This window comes from Eubalaena glacialis, chromosome 14 (genome assembly GCF_028564815.1).
Source record: "Eubalaena glacialis isolate mEubGla1 chromosome 14, mEubGla1.1.hap2.+ XY, whole genome shotgun sequence".
Lineage (NCBI taxonomy): Eukaryota > Metazoa > Chordata > Mammalia > Artiodactyla > Balaenidae > Eubalaena > Eubalaena glacialis.
The window spans coordinates 39,938,048-39,951,837 of NC_083729.1; the positions used below are offsets into that span (position 1 = coordinate 39,938,048).

A 13,790-nucleotide genomic window follows, 5' to 3' on the forward strand; every position below is an offset into this window, starting at 1 on the left:
AAGAATATGAAAGCAATTTATTTAGCATTTCTGAAAAGGAATCTGCTTTACTAATGTAGCACTTTTTAAACTTTAGCCTATAAAGCTGCAATTTAAGATCTGGTTGGATTTTGTATTTTGGAGATATTTTCTTTAAATTTCATCTTTATCAGGTTATAAAAGCAAGGTAAACTCTGTAGTAATTATTCTACCATCCAGAGGTAATCATTATTAATATTTTGCTTTATGTTGTTTCATTCTTTAAGCAAAATTATAGAAGGTCAGTTATGCTTAACACTTTCTTGGACAAGGAAGACTTGTTCTAATGTAGTTTATATATTAGGAAACAATTTGAGCATAATGTGAATTTTGTGTTGCTTATGCACATTTTGCCCATGGGAAACACTGGGTGAATGCAGAAAATTGCACCCAGCTGAACTGAGCAGTGTAGGCATACACAAAGTGTACACAGGCACACACACTCCTCAAACATCCACCGTGTGTTCATGAGCCACACTCATTTGCATGTGGTGTTACAGCTTTGCACTGCACTTCAGAGGACTCACCATTTCACAGTAACTTACAAGCTGCAACCTTTTGGAAGTCCACCTCCACAAGCAAACTTCATGTCTTTTGTGAGGTAAAATGTGTTATTTATTGTAGTATTTTTGTATTTCCTATACATTTAATTTGATTTAACATGTGTAAAACTGCCCTTTAAAATTTTTTTGTTTTTTATTTCTTTTCTTAATTTTATTTATTTTTTCATGGAAGTATACTTGACTTACCCAGTTAGTGTCAAGTAACAGAGGTTAAATTATGGCAACTAACAATTAGTACTATTTTTACTATTGTAAAATCAGTACTATTTATTTATTAAATGTACAATTAGAACATTTTTATCCCACCAATATATTCTATTACACTTTTGCATACAGCCAGTTCTGTTATAATGCAACATATGCATCCCTATGCAAAACTGTGCAATAAAAACTAGTTTAGGAGATAAAAGAGGTCAAGGCACAACACTCAGAAACTTCATCAGTCACACTTCTGGTCACCAAATGTGTGGAGGTTTTGCCCCACACCAAGTGATTTCCTGTGACACTAACTGGGTGTTCTGCAGTTTAACTCAGTTCTGACACTGTCTCCCTGGAGATAGCATCAGATCCCATAGGTTAAGGGCTCAATCCCACAAGCCTGGTGCCCTGCAACCTCTCCACCCAGTCTCAAGCCCAGGTATTACCTGTACTTCTGACCAACCGGTTACAGATGAGGTCCCAATGACCCCCTTCTCGGGTTTAATCAGTTTGCTAAAACAGCTCACTGAACTCAGGGGAACACTTACTTACACTTAACAGTTTATTGATAAAGGACGCAGATGAACAGCCAGATGAAGAGATAGGGCAAGTCTCGGGGGGATCCTGAGCACAGGAGCTTCTGTCCTAGAGTTGAGTTGCGTCGCGTCACCCTTCTGGTGGATGTGTTTGCTCTCCTGAAAGCTCTCTGAACCGAACATGCCCCCCGCCACCACTACTGGGGTTTTAGGAAGCTTCCTCACGTAGGCACGATCAATTATTAACTCCATTTCCAGCCCCTTTCCCCTCTCTGGATGACGGGGGTCGGGGGGTAGAGCTAAAAATTCCAAGCTCCTAATCATGGCTTGGTCTTTCTGGTGACCAGCCCACATTCAAGAGCTCATCTTGGGTCACCTTATTAGAACAAGAGATGCTCCTAGTGCTCTCATCACTTAGGAAATTACAAGGGTTTTAGGAACTCTGTGTCAGGAACCAGGAGCAGAGACCAGTACATTTTCTGTTATCTCACAGAGACTAGCATGGTGTAAAATGATACTCATAGCTAATCAGTGGAATCAGAAGAGAAAGTCAGCATAGGAAAGAAAATTACTCTTTTGTCAAAATGACAATAGTAAGAAAGGAAAATGAGGTATATTGTCGGAGAAAGTATTACCTGCAAATGAAGGAACGGAAACAGGTGGCTGTGCTCAACAAAAGGGATGATGTGACCCGAGAATCTGAAAAGGAAGAGAGGGCAGGGGCCATGAGGGAGGATAAGAGGCCAAAACTATAGGGCGGCTGTTGGTGGTGGAGGAATAACGGAGATGCCCTTGTGCTAAAGGTTGTTATTCAGAGAGATTGAATTATTTTGATCTTTTACCATGATTGACTGCACTTCAACTGTTGGCTTCTTTGCTAATTTGGTAATGTTTTGGCTCCAGCCTCATATTTGTGTGAATACTGTAAACTTTCATTAGCAGCATCTTGCTAGCCTTTTTTCCACTTACATGAATTTTTAAATCCATTTCATAAATATATTTAAAGGGTCAGATAAAGTTTAATTGTACTTCATAAAACTTCTAGGTTGGAGTTAATAATACAAGGAAATTACGTTAAATTAGTCAAGGGAACATGGGCATAGAATAAATTTTTAAATCTTTGTTAATTGAAATTCATGTCTTTTTATTACCATTTACCAAAATATTTACTAGAACAAGGATGTTAATACTAACTTGATAATTAATTTAGACTTTAGGTTGGTTTTTCCGGTTGTATTCTATTTGGAAAGTCTGATTCAGCAGATTTGTGACTAGTGGTAGGCCTTGGACCTGAGTTAGTGTCGGGAAGACACGTGTAGGGAGGCACCTCATATCTGTTACCCAGAACTCTCCTGTAGTTCATTTTGATTTTAGTGTTACTTGCTCATTTAACTTGATTAGAAAATCTTGGTGTCTTTTTCTTAATTATTTTGCCAGCCGTTTCCAGTTACTTCTCAGTTACATTAAATAAAATGTAAATGATTTGAGAGAGAAGACGTTTACCAGTGAGTATCAATAATTTAGGTGCAATTACAGCCAATTTACCCAGCAACCTCAACTTTGCCAGACACAGATCTGGGAAAGTCTTCTCCTGGTGGGAAGTTGGGAACCTGTGGTGTGGTTGGTGTCTGCCTGTGGTGAATAAGACCAGGCATTGCAAGCTCGTGCCTGAAGGGGCCCGTCAGGTTACAGATAATGAGGCAGAATGGTGGGCTGATATTCTGATGAGCTAGGGAAGTCATGGTCTGACTAAAGTGGACCGCTGCTGGTTGGACTACCTGATTATCACTGAATGGGAATTCTGACTGAGGATTTCTCATATGGGCCTATGTTTCAAAGTCTACTCTGAATTCCTCTCTCTAAACTCTGCTTTTGGTGTTCTCTCTCTCGGTAAATGGCCCCATTATCTACCCAGTGGTCTAAGCCTTGGGAATCAGCCTTAACTGTTGCCTCTCCCTCTTTGCACTCACTCAGTCACCAAGTCCTATTGGTATCGCATCATATATATTCTTCACCTCGGACACCTTTCCATCCCGCTGCCAGCACCCTAGTCCAGGCTATAGCATTTCTTACCTGAACTACTGTCAGCCTCCTAATGCTTTTACTATCTCTTGTCTTGGCTCTTTCTAATCCTTTCTCTTTGCTTCAGCCAACTGTCTTTCTCAATATGTAAATATATTTATAAATAAAAATATAAATGTGTTGTTAACCCTTCAGGGGTTTTTCACTGCCTTTATATATTCACTGCCCTTATATTTCACTGCCTTATATTTTTGTGCGATTACTTGTCTAATGTCTGTTTCCCTCACATGCTATAAGGGCAGAGACAAGACTGTTTTGGGGTTTGACAGGCCCCTCATAAATTGTTGCCTCTGCCTATCTCTGTGTCTATCCTTTCCCTCCTAGGACTCATTTCCAGTGTTTCTCAGACTTTTTTGACCATGTCTCACAGTAAGATGTACATTTTCATTTGACTTAGTGCATACCCATGGGTGTGTCTATGCAGTGTTAAAAAACAAAATTCAACTGAGTGAATTTTAAAGATCTTACTGGCTTTAATGAACAATTCATGAATTGGGCAGCATCCCATCCAGGAGATAGAAAGGAGCTCTCTAGAGCTGTACAAAATGAAAGACATTCATAGGCAGAAGGGAGCTGAAACAAGGAAGTTATAAAAAGCGGGTTGGTTATTGTAAGGTTACTTTCCTTTAGGGGATTGTAGGGGTCTATCAGGTGTATTACCTAACTGGTGCTGATCAGGTGATTCCTGATTGGCTGGTTTAAGATTCCATTTCTGGGAGAGCCGAAACTGTAATTAAGGTAAGCCTCGATTTGGTGACATGGGGCTTAGCATAAGCAACTCCATTTGGGACCTGTTGTCTTGTTTTTAACAACATGTATACACGGTATATATAAAAACTGAAATAATTATATAATAAATTATATAAACTGAAATAATATGTAAAACTGAACCAACAATACAGTGTACTTTGACATTTTTCAGTTTTTTCACTGAAAAATGCTAAGATTTATTAAATTAATTTTATGATGGAGAAAAGTCTGCAGTTTGAAAAAACAAACTGCATTTGTTTTTTGCATCTGTTCAAGTGAACTTGAACATCCTCTGGATCTCACATATACTGCACACTCATTGACCTTTGTATGTGCTGTTCCTTTAGAGTCAGACATTTATCCCTTCCTGTCTCACCTGGCTTTGTTGTCTTCATCTTTAGATTTTCACCTTCAAAGTCATTTCTTTGGGTAGGCCTACCTTGTTCCTACATTTGAGTACACTCCTGTCCTGGTTATGTGTTTCCAAAGCACCCTGTATTTCCCTGTCATTATACTTGCCATCCTTCTTTGTAATTAGTTTAATGACTGTGTCATCTCTCCCCGACACCTGAGTGTACGGTATGTCCCCAAGGAACAAGTATTCCAGCCCAACTTCTGACATGTAATAGGCCTTCAGAAACTTCTTTTGGGAGAATGAGAAAATACTACTTAGTGTAGGAGAGAGAATGTGTCAGAAAGGAAACTGAAAAGCAGTAAAAGAATGGGAAAGTACTTAATGATGAATGATGGTGCTAGGAGTTCAAGATGCTTTGTCTTACCATTGTTATTTAAGAGGTCCTGAAAGCTTACGGTGTTCTTTATTTTACTTTAGTGTCTATACTAATAAAGGTATGTTAGCAAAAATTGATTAATTCATTGCTTACATCATAACAAAGGACTGGTATCCAGAGGTTGTTAGGGAAGATAAGGGAGAAGGAGAAACAGCGAGAAGGTTTAGCAAACACTTGGAGTACTCACTGTGTTCCTGACACTGCTAGCTGCTGAGGCTGTGATAGGATCCCAAAACAGTCTCTGCCCTTATAGCATGTGAGGGAAACAGACATTAGACAAATAATCACACAAAAATATAATTTTGATAGATGTCATAAAAGGAGAATTCTAAAGTGGTATATCAAGAAAGTGCAACATTTTATTTTGGGGCAGTGCACATGCCAAGGTGGTTTTCATTGGTGTTTTTGCCACTTGACAAGTAGCCGTGTGGCTTGCGGGCTCCTAGTTCCTTGACCAGGGATTGAACCCGGGCCCCAGCAGTGAAAGCGCTGAGTCCTAACCACTGGACCGCCAGGGAATTCCCCTGAAAATTAACCTTTCTAAATTCACTAAGGATAGTCTCCATAGTATTTCTCTCAGTCTATGATTAAGTGGCATGAACATAGGCAAGATGGAGAAAACAAGTCCCAAAACTGGTGTTAATACACCAGTTAAGGCTTAGATTTAGAAGCTGGCCTGGGCATCATTCCAGGAGTATATTTAATGAACCACTTACTCTTTTTTTTTTTTTTTTTTTTTAGTATTTAAATAGTTATTTATTTATTTATTTTTGGCTGCATCGGGTCTTAGTGGCTGCACGTGGAGTCTTCGTTGCAGCATGCGGGATATTTCATTGTGGTGCGTGGGCTTCTCTCTAGTTGTGGCGTGCAGGCTCAGTAGTTGCGGCGCATGAGCTCGGTAGTTGTGGCTCACGTGCTCAGTTACCCCACGGCATGTGGGATCCTAGTTCCCTGACCAGGGATCGAACCTGCGTCCCCTGCATTGGAAGGCGGATTCTTAACCACTGGACCACCAGGAAAGTCCCTGAACCACTTACTCTTGATAGACTTATGGCCTTTCAGTTTATCCTGAAATTTGTTATAATTTTTATCATAGTAAATGATGATGAAATGTTTGATAGTGACTAAATTATGCTTTGGGTTGTTACAGAAGTGTAAGTACTTATGCTTATTGACCTAAACGTTGCAGCAGTTTCTGAGGCACGTAGCAGCATTCTTTTAAAATTTTTCCTTGTGATGAGAATTCTAAGGATTTACTTACTCTCTTAACAGTTTTCATATGTATCATACAGCAGTGTTAACTATAGTCGTCATGCTGTACATTATATCCTTAGTGCTTATTTATCTTGTAACTAGAAGTTTGTAGCTTTTGACCACCTTCCTCCAATCCCCCTCCCCTCCCAGCCACAAATCTGATCCCTTTAACTGTGAGTTGTTTTTGTTGTTGTTGTTGTTTTAAGATTTCACGTATAAGTGAGATCATAAAGTATTTGTCTTTCTGGACTTCCCTGGTGGTGCAGTGGTTAAGAATCCACCTGCCAGTGCAGGGGACACGGGTTCGAGCCCTGGTCCGGGAAGATCCCACATGCCGCGGAGCAACTAAGCCCAAGCACCACAACTACTGAGCCTGTGCTCTAGAGCCCGCAAGCCACAACTACTGAGCCTGGGGCCACAACCACTGAAGCCCACACGCCTAGAGCCCGTGCTCTGCAACAAGAGAAGCCACTGCAATGAGAAGCCCGCACACCACAACAAAGAGTAGCCCCTGCTCACCGCAACTAGAGAAAGCCCGCGTGCAGCAATGAAGACCCAACATAGCCAAAATTAAATAAATAAGTAAATTTATTTTAAAAAAAGTGTTTGTCTTTCTCTGACTTATTTCACTTAGCATAATGCCCTCCAGGTCTATTCATGTTGTTGTAAATGGTGGTATTTCCTTTTTTTTTTTAATGGCTGAATAATATTCCATTTTGTGTGTGTGTGTGTGTGTGTGTGTGTCTTTGAGTGTGTGCGCGTGTGTGTGCGCACGCCACATTTTCTTTATCCCTTTATCCATCGATGGATACTGAGGTTGTTTCCATATCTTGGCTATTGTAAATAATGCTGCTATGAACATGGGAGGTGCAGATACCTTTTCAAATTAGTGTTTTGGGTTTCTTTGGTTATATTCCCAGGAGTGGAATTTCTGGATCATATGGCAGTTCTATTTTTAATTTTTTGAGGCTCCTCCATACACAGTTTTCCATAGTGGCTGTACCAGTTTACAGTCCCACCAAGAGTGCTCAAGTGTTCCCTTTTCTCTACATCCTCACCAGCATTTGTTCTCTTGTCTTTTTGATGATGACCATTCTAACAGGCATGAAGTGTTATCTCATTGTGGTTTTGATTTGCATTTCCCTAATGTTGAGCATCTCTTCATGTACCTGTTGGCCATTCATATATCTTCTTTAGAAAAATGTCTATTCATGTCTTTTGTCCATTTTTAAATTGGATTAATTGGGGGTTTTTTGCTATTGAGTTGTGTTGTTAGTTTTTTATCTATTTTGGATATTAGTGCCTTATCAGATAAATGTTTTGCAAATATTTTCTCCCCTTCCATAGGTTGGCTTTTCACTTTGTTGATTGTTTCTTTTGCTGTGCAGAAGCTTTTTGGTTTGATGTAGTCCCACTCGTTTATTTTTAATTTTATTACTTGTGCTTTGGGTATTATATCCAAAAAATTATTGCCAAGACCCACGTCAAGCAGCTTCTCCCCCATGTTTTCTTTTTTCTAAAAATTTATTTATTTATTTATTTGGCTGTGTTGGGTCTGTGCTGTGTCATGCAGCTGTGTTGTGTCATGCAGCATCTTCGTTGTGGCATGTGGGATCTTTCATTGCGGTGTGTGGGTTCTTTGTTGCGGCACGCGGGCTCTAGAGCGCACAGGCTTAGTTGCCCTGCGGCATGTGGGATCTTAGTTCCCCCACCAGGGATCGAACCCACGTCGCCTGCATTGGAAGGTGGATTCTTAACTACTGGACCACCAGCAAAGTCCCTCCCCCATGTTTTCTTCTAGGAGTTTCATGTTTTCAGGTCTTAACAAATTTAAGTATTTAATCCATTTCAAGTTAATTTTTTGTAAGTGATGCAAGATAAGGATCTAGTTTCATTCTTTTACATGTGAATATCCAATCTTCCCAGCACTGTTTATTGAAGAAGATTGTCTTTTCTCCATTGAGTATTCAGCAGCATTCTCAAAAATGAAATCTTCAGCGAGTTATAAATGAATCTTTAGGGGCTGACAATGAATCTGGAGTTCTTAGAGAAATTATTGAATTTGATTGCTTAGATATTCCACATTTTGATGCATTTAAGGAGTTAACAGGGACTTCCCTGGCAGTCCAGTGGTTAAGACTCTGTGCTTCCACTGCAGGGGACGCAGGTTCGATCCGTGGTCAGGGTGCTAAGATCCTGCATGCCGGGGCCAAAAAATAAAAATTATTAAAAAAAAAAAGAAGACGAAGAAGCTAACAGTTATTTCCCAGTGTGATCTTTTGTATTTTTCCTAGGTGAGTGTTGCGTGTATCAGAACTAATGACCAGTGATTGGTTGCTTCATTAGTCCCTTGCTCCCTTCATAAAGTCATTCATTCAGCATAGAGTTATCCATTGCCTACTTTGTGCCAGGCATTGTTCTGGGAACTACAATGGTAGATATGACAGATAAGGTCCTTCTTCTTATGGAGGCTCAGTAATAGTGGAAGGGAAGAGAGAGATAAATAAATGAGCAAGAATTTCGAAGAGTAGTAAGTACAACAAAGAAAGCATAATATTTTGATGTGACAGAGTGACTTGGCTGGGCCAGGAAGATGCTGGATATGGTGGTCAAGGATGGCCTCTCTATGGAATTGCTGTCTCAGGTGAATCTCAAATGATGACGAAGAGCTCACTGTGAAGATCTAGGGGAGGCTAGTGGGGCCAGCTAGTATAAGTGCCTACAGCTTGACTTGTTGAAGGACTGAAGGGAAGCTAGGGTTGTCAAGCATAGAGATAGAGAATAAGGGTGCTTGTTAGGAGGTGAGGCCAGAGAGGTGAGGCCCATCCAAGGTTCTTAACATTTTTCATGCTGTGGACCCTTTTGGCTTCTAATAAAGTCTATGAACCACTTGTCAGAATAGCGTTTTTAAATGCGTAAAATAAAACATAGAGTTAAATAGGAAGCCAATTATATTGAAATACACTTATCAAAATATAAAAGAAATTCTTGAGAAATAAGTCCTTTTTATTAATGCATTAAATAACATGATCTGAGTGAAGTTCGAACTTCTTTAATTTTGAACTAATGAGTTTAAATGTTAAAGTTATCTCCAAAAACTATAATATGATATGAAAATATATCTGGAATTTTAATTGATGACAAAGACACAAGTACTGATGATACTACTGTGGTTTATTACTTACATTAACAATGGAAGAAAATGCTTGATTCCAGTTAGAGGTTAGAGAAAATGAAGATGGGATTTACTTCTCTTCTTTGTTTATGTACTACCTTGAATTCAAGGATCTATGGACCTTTGTTTAAGACCTTGGGATAGATCATGTAAGGCTTTTTAGGTTGTGGTAACTAGTGGAAGATGGAGTTTATCAAAACCCAATGGGTGGTGCTCGCTTTGGCAGCACATACACTAAAATTGGAACGATACAGAGAAGATTAGCATGGCCCCTGCGCAAGGATGACTCGCAAATTCGTGAAGCGTTCCATATTTTTAGGTAATAGTATTATTAAGATTTTATTTTAGTTTCTGTACTTCTGTAATTAAAAACAATCGTACTGAAAAGTATGTTTTGTTACTAGAAATAAACCAAAAATGATTAAAAAAAAAAACAACCCAGTGGTGCCCATCAATTGATGAATAAATAAATAAAATGTGGCATATCTATACAATGGAATATCGTTCCTCAGTCAAAAGTAAGGAAGTACTGATGCATGATACAACATGGATGAACCTTGAAAACATTATGCTAAGTGAAAAAAAGCCATCACAATATAATGTGATCCATTTATATGAAAAGACCAGAATAGGCAAATTTATAGATTCAGGTGGATTAGTGATTGCCTAGGCTTGGAGGAGTGGCAGGAGGTTGGAAGGAAATTGTAAGTTACTGCTAATGGGTACAGGATTCCTTGTTTCTTTTGAGGGCAGTGACAGAGTTTGAAAATTGATTGTGGCGAGGGTTGCACAAATCTGTGAATATACTAAAAACCATTGAATTGTATACTTTAAAATGGAGAATTGTTTGGTATATGAATTATATCTCAATAGAGCTGTTATTTTTAATTAAAACCATAACCAATTGGGGGAAAAAAAAACCCAGTTGGAAATTGCCAACTGGGGCTCAGTACAAATTACAAGTAGGGGAAGGAATTCAGGATGCTAGTGAAGGCTTGCAGGATATGGAACAAGTGAGCAGAGGAAGGGACTTTTTTTTTTTTTTTTAAAGATTGCACAATTTTATTAATTAATTAATTAATTTATCTTTGGCTTTGTTGGGTCTTTGTTTCTGTGCGAGGGCTTTCTCTAGTTGCGGCGAGCGGGGGCCATGCTTCATCGCAGTGCGCGGGCCTCTCACTCTCGCGGCCTCTCTTGTTGGGAGCACAGGCTCCAGACGTGCAGGCTCAGTAGTTGTGGCTCATGGGCCCATTTGCTCCGTGGCATGTGGGATCTTCCCAGACCAGGGCTCGAACCCGTGTCCCCTGCATTGGCAGGCAGATTCTCAACCACTGTGCCACCAGGGAAGCCCAGAGGAAGGGACTTTAACTCTGAGAAGAGCTGCAGCTAGGTGGGCCTTTGTGTGTGAGGGGCTAGAGGACATGTTCTGAAGTTTATACAGGTACTTCTGTAATACTACTACTTGGGTTTTCTTGGAAAACCTTACCTTCTTCAAAGTCATGTGCTAGAAAACAGAACTTACAGAAAAAAAATAGAGATAAGGTAGATCTCAAAATATATGAAAAATTTTAAGTGATTAATAACAAAAGCATTAACAACCTTTAATAAGAACAATAGCCTGCGTAAATCTCCATTGCATTTGTAGCCAGCATCAAGTGACTCTTTGCAGCTTTAAAGTCTGGGGCTCATTTCCTCCTTTGAGATGCCCTTTGAGGGCATTTGCTTCAAATGTCACTTTCAACAAAGTTAAAAATCTGAACCAGGGTATATAGAATTCAGTTAAATAAAAAATTTCTTTTTAAACAGTGGCAAATGTTTTTGTACTCTTCATCTGTACTCAGCCTTTCCACATATCTTAACGTAGTGGAAAGTATAATGGTCATTAAGCCAGCTACTCTGAGGTCTTTGTATGTTGCTAAGCTTACTCTTAATTGTGTGAAAGCTTTCCCTTGATCTCTTCAAAACATTAATGGGCTGGGGGAAAAATCATTTGTGAACCAGTGCCACCACCATGTTTTGCTGCCATCATTCCCCTTTTTACCAATAGCATATGAGCTAATTCAGAATAAAGAACCAGGCATTGTAGCACAACAGACATGATGTGGGCAAAGTGTTGTTTATAGACTGTCTAAATAATGTTTCACACATATGTACTATTTTCTAAATATGTCTCGATGCTGTTGTGATTAATAATAAAATATGAATTCTCACTGTAGTTTTACTGACTGCCATCATAACGTTTTCATCATTTTCTCAATCAAGAGCTACCAATACGTCTGGAAAATGTTGGGAATTATTGCTTTGGAGTGAAATGCAGTATGCTAGAGATCACTTGCAGTGTTCTCCTAAGGGAATTTATTGGAGATCAGAAGAAAATCCTTGTATTATAACCAATAATAATGTGTGGTAACTATTGCTGAGCTTCTATTGTGTCAACTACTGTATATATACTAAGTATAGTTGTCTTATTTATTCATCTTCTAGGTAGCTGTTATTATTACTCCCGTTGTAATAGACAAGGAAAAGGAGGCTCCAGATCACAGAGCCAGTAGATACCAGAGCAGGGATTGGCTTCTAGGTCTCTCTACTCATGCCTTTCACACTATAGACTCTGTTGCTTCACTTACTTCTCCTCACATAATTCCCCAGCATGTGCTCTTAAACAGCATCAAGCGAAGTTCCATTTACTTGTGGCTTGATTTAACCTCTGTTAATTGGAACACTGTATTATTAATGGAAATTAGGGATTTATAAGGTAAGTTAGATATTTTATTTTAATGACTTCAACTTTGCGTTATTAAATCTAAAAAGAAATGCTATTCATTTGGTTGTAATTAATGTCACGTTTCTGCATCTATAGTACCTCTTCTGAAGAAGATTAACAGACATGCAGGGCAGGCAGTGTTTTATTAGTCGGAAACTTTGAGTGCCAGATCATCTTACTATATAAGTACTAAACACATTTGAATTAAGATACCTGAGTAAGTAGTAACTTCAGAGATCTGCTACACAGTTTGTGCTTTTGGGATCAAAGACTGCTCATTATCGCAAATTTTCATGATTTGTAGTTTTGTATTTTTAATATAGGACCTATTTATTTATTTACTTTTTGCTTTCTTTTAGGAAAACATCAGGCATTGTTGTTGGCAGTTTTTGTGACTCCTCTTATTGATCTTCGTTCTGATTTCTCCAAGTTTCAGGAAATGATAGAAACAACTTTAGATATGGATCAGGTATGCAATATACTCTTTAAAACAAGCAGCAGAATAGTTTTGAAAAGCAAAGGCACATCAGAAAACTTTCCAGATTTCTCTTTTTAATATTTAATTTTGGTACTTTTGTAAGGCACCTTTGAGACAGTGGATGTAAGATTAAGTGATGGGAAAAGGTTTTTAAACTTTTTTTTAATAATCATTTCAGTGGACGAAAATTAAGAAAGATTAACAGAGGAAGTGAATATTGGGCATAAGTGGCCTGGTTAAAGGCAATTTCATAAATAAAAGATTTCACATATGCAAGCGGAGTTTTGTTTTAATTCCAAGAAAGAAGGAAAGTTATAGTCACTGGAAAAGGGAAGGGTATAGAGGTAAATATGGAACATAAGAGAAGTCAGCTTCTCTTGTTTTATTTTCCACGTAGGGAAAGTCTTTGGGGGAGGAGGTTAGAGTATGGGTGTATCTCCTGAGTAGTTGTATACTAAAAAGTTAACCATGACTCTAAATACTAATACTTTGAAATTTTCTACACTAACTTTCCTGTTAAACATGATCATGCAGGAAATATGTGCTTACATTATTCTTATTAAAGAATAGTTAGATCCTTTGCATTCTTCTTAATAACTGGATTAAGTGGAGTTAACATTTGCCATATATGTTGATTTATTTTGTTTTTACTGGATCATTAACTGAGATTTAAAGAAATTAAACCCCGTTTACTCTGTGCTCTTTGGATTTTAGAAGCATGTGTGTGTGTGTAGGTATAAATGCTTCTTTTCTGGTAATTTGTCAGTGATAGGGCAATCTTTTCCATTTACTTGTAGGTTAAGCAGTCAGAAAACTTGCATCGTTCATCCTTTGTTTAGGAAAACTTGTGTTTTAGCTCTTGTTTCCTCTGTAATGTTGCTATTAGTGGAATGATTTTAGGTGCACAACTTTTACATCATTGGGAGCCCAGCAATCTGTTTTAACAAGCCCACCAGGTGCTTCTGATACATGATTAAGTTTGAGACCCACAATATTAAGGCATGGAGATAGCAACTTAGAAGTTTCTAATAAAGCTGGCCACAAAGGGCAAAATCAACTGCAGCATTTCATCAGAGCTTTGCCTGGCCTCTGGGTTCCTTCAAGTGTGTAAATAGGTGTAATGACATGGAAAAGTTCAATTCTTGCTTTCCCACCCCTCTATTTTAGTCAGAGTCTTTGTT

At 38.6% G+C, this 13,790-nt stretch overlaps 1 protein-coding gene and 1 non-coding gene across 2 annotated transcripts in view; both read left to right on the top strand.

Annotated features, from left to right (window-relative positions):
• The window catches only part of MSH2 (mutS homolog 2), a 73,766-nt gene that overhangs the window by 32,652 nt on the left and 27,324 nt on the right, over nucleotides 1-13,790 (top strand). Inside the window, exon 8 of the mRNA XM_061168543.1 lies at nucleotides 12,491-12,600. Within this exon, the coding sequence (XP_061024526.1) occupies nucleotides 12,491-12,600 (110 nt within the window). The remainder of the gene's footprint in view (nucleotides 1-12,490; nucleotides 12,601-13,790) is intronic.
• LOC133074840 (U6 spliceosomal RNA) lies at nucleotides 9,578-9,684 on the top strand. Its single transcript, XR_009697247.1, has one exon. It is a non-coding gene; the product is annotated as a U6 spliceosomal RNA (small nuclear RNA).